The 11,074-nt window shown below is 42.5% G+C and overlaps 1 protein-coding gene across 8 annotated transcripts in view; it reads left to right on the forward strand.

Moving 5' to 3' along the window:
• The window catches only part of UTRN (utrophin), a 587,482-nt gene extending 580,655 nt beyond the window's left edge, over positions 1–6,827 (forward strand). For 7 of the 8 annotated variants that reach the window (XM_073337527.1, XM_073337525.1, XM_073337526.1 and 4 more), the window contains one exon: positions 4,612–6,827. In XM_073337527.1, coding sequence (XP_073193628.1) covers positions 4,612–4,703 — 92 coding nt within the window. In that variant the 3' untranslated portion in view covers positions 4,704–6,827. Of the gene's footprint in view, positions 1–2,273; positions 2,297–4,611 lie in introns of all 8 variants that reach the window. The other variant, XM_073337528.1, reaches the window with a different exon arrangement.
• Positions 6,828–11,074: the final 4,247 nt, after the last annotated feature.

Here is an 11,074-nt window from a genome sequence, read left to right on the forward strand (position 1 = left end):
TGTAACCTTCATAACGTAAAAAGAAAAGGAGTACTTGTGGTACCTTAGAGACTAACCAATTTATTTGAGCATGAGCTTTCGTGAGCTACAGCTCACTTCGTCGGATGCATACTGTGAAAACTGCAGAAGACATTATATACACAGAAACCATGAAACAATACCTCCTCCCACCCCACTCTCCTGCTGGTAATAGCTTATCTAAAGTGATCATCAAGTTGGGCCATTTCCAGCACAAATCCAGGTTTTCTCACCCTCTGCCCCCCCCCCCCCCACACACACACAAACTCACTCTCCTGCTGGTAATAGCCCATCCAAAGTGACCACTCTCTTTAAAATGTGTATGATAATCAAAGTGGGCCATTTCCAGCACAAATCCAGGTTTTCTCACCCTCTCTCCTCCCTCCAAAAACCACACACACAAACTCACTCTCCTGCTGGTAATAGCTTATCCAAAGTGACCACTCTCTCTCCTCACAATGTGTATGAAAATCAAGGTGGGCCATTTCCAGCACAAATACAGGTTTTCTCAACCCCCCCTCCTTTTTTTTTTTTTCGAAAAAACACACACACAAAAACTCACTCTCCTGCTGGTAACAGCTCATCCAAACTGACCACTCTCCTTACAATGTGCATGATAATCAAGGTGGGCCATTTCCAGCATAAATCCAAGGCTTGTAGTCCATCTTTGTGTGGAATGTTGGTGTAGAGGGCTTCTATATCCATTGTGGCCAAGATGGTGTTATCAGGAAGATCCACCGATGGATTGTAGTTTCCTCAGGAAGTCTGTGGTGTCTCGAAGGTAGCTGGGAGTGCTGGTAGCGTAGGGCCTGAGGAGGGAGTCTACATAGCCAGACAATCCTGCTGTCAGGGTGCCAATGCCTGAGATGATGGGGCGCCCAGGATTTCCATGTTTATGGATCTTGAGTAGTAGACAGAATATCCCAGGTCGGGGTTCCAGGGGTGTGTCTGTGCAGATTTGATCTTGTGCTTTTTCAGGAAGTTTCTTGAGCAAATGCTGTAGTTGCTTTTGGTAACTCTCAGTGGGATCATAGGGTAATGGCTTGTAGAAAGTGGTGTTGGAGAGCTGCCGAGCAGACCTGGATTTGTGCTGGAAATGGCCCAACTTGATGATCACTTTAGATAAGCTATTACCAGCAGGAGAGTGGGGTGGGAGGAGGTATTGTTTCATGGTCTCTGTGTATATGATGTCTTCTGCAGTTTCCACAGTATGCATCCGATGAAGTGAGCTGTAGCTCACGAAAGCTCATGCTCAAATAAATTGGTTAGTCTCTAAGGTGCCACAAGTATTCCTTTTCTTTTTGCGAATACAGACTAACACGGCTGTTACTCTGAAACCTTCATAACGTGATGCTAAACAGTTCTTTTGTGAAAACATCACTGCCTGAGATTTTTGCCCCACCCCCTCCTTTCTCATTTTGGCTGTTTGTTCTCTAGCAATTTCTAAAAGACTTCCTGAAACGCATTCATTTTAATGAAGTAAATACCTGGAGTTAGCTGTGGAATATAGCTCACTATATATTTGCCAAGGATATTTCACAGATTCCTGTGTGTTTGTGTGCTTCTTTCCTCCCACATCCTGACCTTTACTCTTGCTCCTAAGTTGTTGGGTCTTCCACTCACCTTTGTTAATATGCTTTGTAAATTTTGCTAAATACAGCACTGACCTCTTCTGTTAAAATGTATCCAAAGAAAATCAATTGGAAAAAATTATAGTGGAACTTAACAGGGAGAGCATTACTGGGACCTGGTCCTTTAGTGTAACCCTAAGGAAGTTAGTGTACAAGTCCATATAGTCTTTGATTCCTAAGGGATGATCATCAGTTGTTGTTGTTATGGTTGCACTTATAATGAGCTATCCACATAGTTAACACAATATTTATAATATTTATATTATTACTCTTAACTGAATCCAGATTTCTCGAGAATGACCCACATTTATCATTCACAGTACTGAAATGCAGCAATCTTAAATATTGTATAGATATATAAGACACAAAGTGTTAACTGTCAGCAAATCACATGCTCAGTGTTTACAATGATGTGATAAATTAGAGTAATTATGATGCTAAGAAAATTATGCCTTGGCCCTCAAAGCACCATTCAGCTTTTACATTTTATGAAGTTCACATATGAAATTTTCCTCTCCTTGTGTTGCAAATATTCTCTGAATACAATAATATTTAACTCTCGTACTATTCTGTACGTTTGCATTTTAACTTTTTTTTTTTTTTTTTTTTTTGGTGTATTTACAGCAAGTCTCGCTGGCAGACCACAGGTATGGTACATGTTGCATGGTGCACTTTTTCCGTAGTGTTAATATAATACAGGCAGAAGAGCTCCTTTGGTTTTATAACAAATTATTGGCTTTCAGGTATACGCATTCAGCTGACAAAAACAAAGCAAACTAGTTTGATTTAAATGCTACTGATTTTTTGTATCAGTAAGTCAAAAAAGGTCATTCAAAAACAGATGGCACTTTTTTTCTTGGATGGAATGTCTGCTAATAAAACTTCAGTAACTTCTGTTATAAATTGCAGAAACATAAATAACAAAAATAGCTGTAAATATATACACTAATTATATGAGAAAGTAATGCCATATGTCTATAAATAACAGAAATAGTCTAATTTTCATGGCTTCTCCCAAATTATGATCATTTCTGAAGGGGATAAATTAAATTGTGACTTACAGTCAATGACTAAATAACTTGGGGCTGCAGTCCCTTTAATTTATCCCTCCCACCCCCAACCCTTAGTTTAACTTGCATTGTTTTCCAGAGAAGAACCTTACTTTTTAACAGGCTCTCAGAGGACTTCAGACATGCCCCATGAGTTCTCTGATGAAAGTTCCACACCCCCAGTTTTTGTAGAGATACAGTGTGGTAAGAAGATGGCCAGACTGCCAATCTGTCACTCCGCAATTTCCACACCCATTGGAGAAGGGGTGCTATTCCCTGAGTACAGGAAGCAGCCTGGCTCCAGAGCTTGGAAGCAAGTATCCCGGCCTAGTGGATTGAGCATGAAGCTAGAAGCTGTGTATTAATTCCAGCTCTGCCACTGACTCACTCTGAGGCTTGGGCAAGGCACTTCCCTGTATAAATGCTAAGCATTATCATCTATGGTTGTAATACAAGTTTTCTGTGGCCCTTTTAAAATTGTTAAAGCGTTTAGCACAAAGCACTTTAAAAGGCTTATTTTTAGCATGTGCTTATAGTTAAGCAAGGACTAAAGTGTTTTGCTGAATCCAGCGCCTATAAGTCTAATACTTGGTGTGACGGGTTGGATCACAGAAACCCCCTTGGGGCTGCCAACTGATGTGCCAAGACTACTTCTGCCCCTGCTTTCCTGCCCTGCCAGCTTGGGACTTCAGTGCCCTGCCTGGTTTGAGCCAGACCCGCTAGCCTGCTGCAAACCCAGACCCAGGTCTGAACCACATCCCCTAACAGCTGTAGGCTTAAACTGAAAGTGTTCCTGTCTTTAACACTCAGATGCCCAACTCCCAATGAGGTCCAAACCCCAAATAAATCCGTTTGACCCTGTATAAAGTTTATACAGGGTAAACTCATAAATTGTTCGCCCTCTATAACACTGATAGAGAGATATGCACAGCTGTTTGCACCCCCTCCCAGATATTAATACATATTCTGAGTTAATTAATAAGTGATTTTATTAAATACAGAAAGTAGGATGTAAGTGGTTCCAAGTAGTAACAGACAGAACAAAGTGAATTACCAAGCAAAATAAAATAGAACACGCAAGTCTATATCTAAGAAAACTGAACGCAGATAAAACCCCACCCTCAGAGGAATTCCAGTAAGCTTCCTTTTACAGACTAGTCTCCTTCTAGTCTGGGTCCAGCACACCCCCTGTAGTTACTGTCCTTTGTTCCAGTTTCTTTCAGGTATCCTTGGGGGTGGAGAGGCTATCTCTTTAGCCAGCTGAAGACAAAATGGAGGGGTCTCCCATGGGCTTAAATAGACTTTCTCTTGTGGGAGAAGACACCCTCCTCTCTACTATTCAAAGTCCAGCTCCAAGATGGAGTTTTGGAGTCACCTGGGCAAGTCACATGTCCATGCATGACTCCGTTTTTACAGGCAGCAGCCATTGCCCACATGGTATCTTGAATGTCTCCAGAAAGACTTCTTATGTGGATTGGGGCCTTCCAACATCCGTTGTTCATTAAATGCTTCTTGATTGGGCACTTAACTTGCCAATTCCTTTCTAAAGAAGCTGACCAAATGCCTTACTAAGGTTATTTAAAATCAAACAAGTATACAGCCAATATTCATAACTTCAAATGCAACAATGGCACATGCATACAAATAGGATGAATATATTCAGTAGATCATAATCTTTACATAGATATGTTACATGGCATATGTAGCATAACACATATTCCAGTTATGTCATATATACATTCATAAGCATATTTCCAAAAAGCCTTATGGGGGGCACTGTCACACTTGGAATACCCCATTTATTTTAAATTGCCTCAAAATTTCGTATTTGCATTCTGTCATGGGTGTTCAGGACACTGCATAGAGGACTATGTATGTAAATATTGTTGTGACATTATTTCTCATCACTATAGGCAATGTGAAGTATTCATTTCGAAGGCAACCAACACTTCCTGACCTGCAGTATGGCCCTTTCCTACAAATGCCAATCACAAGTTCTGCTTAGTCAGAAGACTGCATGGGACCTTGGAACATGCTGTTCAGCTTGATTGTGTGTTCTACTTGAAATAGTAAAACACTGAATACCCAAAGATGAGGAAGTTGTGTTTTTATAATATGTTCTTTTTTTCCTCCTTCTTCCCTTTCTATGCAACTGTAAATTAATGAATAGCAGAGTATTTGGAAATGATTATACATTTGTCATTGATTTGTATAAATATATAGCATTGGGAAAGGGGGCGGGGGCTTTATATACATTCTTTTTAATAACAGTAAAGAGAACTGCATAGAGTTCGGAGCAAAATGTTACATTTATACATTCCTTTCAGTTCTTTGCATTTCCATTGCAAAAACATTTATTTTCTGACACCCTCACTGTTCTGTACAGGTTATTTATACTTGTGTCAGCCATCTAACCAGATAGATTTCTGAAGACCCTTCCGTTGTCTCCAAGATTGGCAAAATAACAAGTTCACATAACTTGCACAATTATTATTTAACAAAAAAATCATAGTGGCAATGTGTGAAGGCTAAGCTCCATTTAACAATTGTAGACCCTCTTTTAAAACTACAGTAATAAATGCTATGCACCAAAAGGGCATTTCAAGATTTTATGTTTGATAAGTTTTGTTTTTTTGTTTTTAAGATTTATTTCAACTCAAAAATCAGGAGATAGCTACATAAAGACTTAACAATATTTTAAGTTGTTTTAATAGGATCTCTCTAACTAAATGCAATTTTATTTTCCCCGCAGAGACAGAGCTTTGTTGTTCCAAGTTGTGCCAAACATTTTTTTAAAGCCTTGATTCTCCAATTTGCAAAGTAAAGACCAGTTACCAGGGATCTTATACATAAGATCTGAATGTACACACATGTTTTGTATTCCTTTTGGAAATGTCTAATCAATTAAGAAGCCCTCTCCAATAATATCAGGGCTGGAACATTTTCTTTAAACCAGTTCAGGGCCCCTGGACGTTTTCATTCAGTCTTGCTCTTTATTGTTGAAAGGCTCATTTGTTGTTCATTTATTTATGTGCTTAAGGTAGGGATAATTTTGGGAAGATTGTGTCACTGATTTACAATACAAATATTCAAATTAGCAATCAGGTGATGGGTTCTTCTGCCTTCACTGTTGAGTTTACAGTGTTGCATGGACACTTGTTTTAATTTCAGAACACATATTTGATTGGTAAATGGCATGCAATAATCAATTTTCAGATACAATGAGAGGAAACAAAATCATATCCTAAAATAATGTTGTTGAAGGAAAATCTCGGAATGGTCTTGAAAAGCTACAAATTGGATAGTTCTATTGGTATTCATTCTAGAAGTTACGCAGTTAAAACATCAGGATTTGTTAATACCTAATTATCTTCACTGAGGTGGTGCCTACCAGAATGTCCTACATTCATAATTTTCACTCACCAGTATATGCTTAAGGCATGGTCTGAGCACAGGTTCTACACCAGACTCTGGTGCGGATTCCATATGAAGCTGTGGACAAGGAATTTAACCATTCTGCCTCAGTTGTCCCCATCTGTAAAATGGGATGATAATACTTACCTACCTCTCAGAGGTGTTGAGGCTTAATTAGCTAGTGTCTGTAAAGTGCTTTGAAGATTAAAAGTGCTGTATAAATTATAAGTATTATTCTTTTTGGATGGGGGAAATGGAGGAATTGTCAAGGTGGGATGGGGAGAGACTGGCTATTATAGGATTCCTTCATCTATGAAAAAATATATTTGTAGTAGAGTTATTTTGAGAAGGAAAATAGTTTTACAGAAGAGGAAAAGCCATGACCGCCTTTCTACCTCAGACCCAATCTTCATGAGTAGTATTGAAAATAGCTTTATGCTCTGTTCTCTGCAAGGTATTTTGTTTTTACCAGGCCACATCATATCAATGTAAGAAATCCTTTTAAAAAATTCCCTGAATTCAAAAGGTCTCAGTAGTCAATTTGGTGGCTTTTTTGTTCTGTCTGTGAAAGGTTATGTATAAAATTGTTTTTCCGCCTGTGTTTGTATGCAAGCTATGTCCTCTACTCTTCTGCCAAGTAAAAGCTACTTAAAACACTACATTGTAACATTCTTCCTCTGAGACAATAATAAATAAAAGGAGTATATTGCAGTAACATTGAGAAAAGGTATGTCATTCTTTTGAGTTTTGTGGTAGAGAATGATCACTCTTCTCCCTTCTAATCTGGATACATATTATACATTTCATTTGAAATAAAATTAATTTTTAACACAAGATTGCTTTGATATTCCTCAGCTCGGAAATGAACCACATTTTAAAAACTATTCCCGTGGGATAGTATTTCAGGCTTCAAGGTACATTTATGAAAACAACATATGGGGGAAATTAAAAAATAAATCTCTGCATATTCTTCTGCAATTTTCCTTCTTTGGTGACACAGACACTCTGCAATCCTTCTCTGCTGTGTGACAGATTTAAATTTAAACAACCAAACAATTGACTGCTTGCTTTAAAAAAAATATACTGTATGTATTACAAATAATATGTGAATACATATTTTAAACAATTTGCTGTAGTTTCCAAACAAGGTTGGTTGATGCTACTTATATACATTTTGTATTTAAAAAAAAAAAAAAACAAGCTATGGGGAAAAGCAACTTATTTGCAAATGATCCAATAGTCAATTTAAAAAAAATGATTTGAAATAGGAATTGATCTTCTTTAAAATTGCTACATTTACTAGAAAATTTTAAAGGAAGGAACACAATCGGGCATAGCCTTTTAAATGTATGCTTGTGTGTTTGTAGAGTGGAAGGGAGATCACTTGTTCATTACCTGTTAGGTTCACTCCATCTGGGGCACCTGGCATTGCCCACAGGATACTGGGCTGGATGGACCTTTGCTCTGACCCAGTATGGCCATTCCGATGTTCTTAAGGGGAATAGGCGAGATGTGGAACAGTGGTCTAGGACATGATTTACAGATGCACTTGGCACCTCTGAAAATTAGACCCTTAGTGTACTCACATCACACTTTGGAGATCACACTTAACCCTTAAATCATTAAAGACAAATAAATTCATTTTTATGCATCTCCTGTCTATCCCGTTAGTGCCTCTCTCTCCATAGCCCTTTCAGCAAGAGCTCTGCCTGGGAAGCCAATGGTAAATGCAGCTCGGGAGAGGGCTGTGGCTGGAAATAAGGGGAGTGAAGCTGGGGGAAGCTGACTATGTACAGGACTGGCTCTAGGTACAAGCAAAACAATCATGTGCTTGAGACCGCACCTTTCCAGGGGTGGCATTCTGGCCATCCTTTTTTCTTTTTTTTTTCTGGAAAAATCCACCACGTGGGTCGCTCTGTCGAGATCAGGAGAGCGATTTTGGCCGGCTGAGACTGGCTTGGGTCCAGATTCGCTGTCAAGCGGCAAAGGCACGGTAGAGGAGACGGTGCTTAGCTGGTCGTGAGCCCAGCCACAGGGCGCCCCTCTTTGCAGGAGAGAGTGAGCACTCAAGGCTCAGTGCGGAGGGGGTTGCGTGGGGGGGATGCCCGTGTGCGGGGGTGACTGAGCAAGGCAGGGGGACACACTGCAGCTGGGAGGAGAGGAGACCGGCTGTCCAGGGAGTGAAGCATCAGGGCGGAGGAAAGCTATGAAGGCACGCAGTGCTAGCAGGGGAGGGGGACAGCTCTCGGCAGGGCGCCTGCGAGGGGCAGGGATTGCTTTCCAAACCCAGCCACTGCAGCCGCCCCCGCCACCTCCCTGTGCAATGGCAGAGCTTCCCTGCGGTCTCTCTCTGCAGGGGGAGCGCGCATGCGCAGGTGAGCAGGGAGCCGACGGCCAAGTTACTCCTGGGATCGTTGCCGCGGCTGGGGTGTCACCCATGGCTGGCGGGGGGAGCCCTGCACACAGGTGCCCCTGCAGGATCAGGGTGGGGTGGGACTGTAAGGAAAAAAAAGGCGGTGCAAATCTATCATGCTGGGCAGTCCCAGCAGTGCCGCTAGTTAACGCAGTGGAGTGGGGGAGCTCGGGGCGAGCTGGCTGTTTGGTGCCCTCAGGCATGCAGGCAGCGAGAGGGACCTGCTGGCTAACGCCGCGGCTCAGGGGGACGTGAAGAGGATGTGGCTGCTGCTGAAAGCCGGGGTGAACCCCAATACTGTTAATTCATTTGGCAGGACCCCAATTCAGGTACAGGCAGATACATGTGTAAAAGCCTCACATGAAAAAGGAGGGGGCGGCCAAAATTTTTTTTGCTTGGGGTGGCAAAAAACCTAGAGCTGGCCCTGACTATGTAGCTGACCACAGATGTGGCTGGCTTAATCAGGGCCCAGCTGGCCCTTATAAGAGGGCTGTGGGCCAGAAGCTGAGTGGGAAGGGCTAGCTGCCTGAGAGCGAGGTACCTTAGGCGGAGCAGTGCTGGGGAAGGGCAAAGGAAGCTGGGGAGCTCCAGCCTGGTAAACCCCCAGACTGAAGGCCTTGGTAAGGCCCCAGAAAGGTACGGGGTCTGCAGAGGGGCAGCCTGGGAATAGGCAGAGGCACCTGGTCCTAACCCCTTGCCAATGATGAGTGGCCATTACACTGCAGTCTGCCCCAATGAGCAGGGGATTAGATGATGACTGGCAGTAGCCACTGAAGCAAGATGGATTTAGAGGGTTGGGGGTTCCCCAGGGAGGGAGACCCAGAATGTGGGGATATTTCTGGGGCAGAACCCCAAGCTAAAGGGGCACCGGGGCCTGGGAGGGACACGGGGTCAGCGGCAGGTGAGACACCAGCCTGCAGAGGGCGCTCCGTAAGCTGGAAAAGAGCTAATTCCCAGATGACCAGCAGGAGGCTCCACACCGGTGAGTCATCGCATCGCTACAGGGCCATTTTGGCTTTCACCATGAAATCCCCTTTCCACAGTCAAGCAAGGCAGTGGCTGAAGCAGTTCTTGAGCTGTGATGGACAAAACCAGTCCATGCAGTTTCCCTAAAGGGGGAAAGAAGATTGTGGAGGCAAAGGTCTCCATGAAGCAGCCCGAGAATCTAGGTGTCATGACTTCTGTAGGTAAGGGGTGTCAGTGGTCAAACCCACAATTCTCCAGAGATGCTAGAGTGGATTAATGAGCCTTTCCTGGTGGCTGAATCTGACTTTACCTCTCCTTCCAGAAAGTTCTCCCCTCTTCACACACACAAAGCTGATGTGTTCCCAGCATCCTCACCTACTTCCTCCATTGTTTCCAGGGGTATGTTTGCTACAAACGCAGTCTTTTTCTAGAAACAAAATCTGTAAGATGGGCACTGGCCCTCACCCTTCCCATACTTTGATATGGTAGCCATCGTTATGGGCTCTGGCTCCAAACCAGGAAAAGGAGAGGTATTCTTTCTCTTAAAGAGGCAGGCCCTGCCCCCATTACTTTGGGTTGCGTATGAGGACTACAAGTATTTGCTGAAGCACATTTTCACAGTCATGAAATTAAAAGCCTCCCAAAAGAAACCGCTAAACTTCTGTTGAAGAGTAAGACTCTTTCTATCAACTAAAAAAAAATCTTGAGTTGTATTCAAAGCAGAAAGAGATCCCTATAGAATCCAACACTACCAAAGGACCCTGGATAGGGAAGTGGAGCAGTGAGAAAGAGAAAATGTGCGTGTGTGTACCTTGAACTGTGTGCCTGTTTCTTCAGCTTTCGATCCCTTCTCCATTTGTGTATTTTTAAAAGTCTCTCGGTGATACTGAGAGTACTGGATGAGCTCTCTCTTATAATTTTGTAAACATTCCATGACGAAATTAAAAGTCTAATTAGCCATTTGCTAACTATTGGAATTACAGCAGGATGAGGTATTTTTGGTTTTCCCTAAAAGGCCAGGAAAACCTATCTGAAGTCTTGCTGGCTGTCGTCAGCCTTAAAAACATTGCCCAAGACTCTCCCAGGTTAATTACCAATATACTCTGTTCTTGGTGGTGCACAGAGTATTATGGGTTAAAACATGGTGAAGGTGGTGGGATTTCTTCTCTCAGTTTAGAATGAAGGCTAGGGTTGAATGAAAGGGATAGGATTACGGGGCAATCTGAAATTCCTCCTTATCTGATTTACCAGGTAAGAAAACCATATGCTAGGCCAGCCTCCCAGAAAGGCAGCCTAATCTCTCTTCTTTAATGAAAACTCACTCCCTTTCAGTAGGAAAACACACACCAGAACACCCCACCCACCCTTTCTCAGACATCTAACATTAAACCCAAACTTTCTTTGGGGGGTTTCTCAGGAGGCAGATGGGATCAGCTTTTTGTATTTTTTTTCATCCCCATGGGCAAAATGCTGGCAAACAGAAGACCAGCCCTACTGGGTGAGACCAGTGGTCCATCTAGCCCAGTATCCTGTCTTCTGACAGTGGTCAGTGACAGATGAACTGAACAGAGCAATTTTAAGTG

The sequence above is a fragment of the Lepidochelys kempii genome, chromosome 3, assembly GCF_965140265.1.
Source record: "Lepidochelys kempii isolate rLepKem1 chromosome 3, rLepKem1.hap2, whole genome shotgun sequence".
In the NCBI taxonomy this organism is placed as follows: domain Eukaryota; kingdom Metazoa; phylum Chordata; order Testudines; family Cheloniidae; genus Lepidochelys; species Lepidochelys kempii.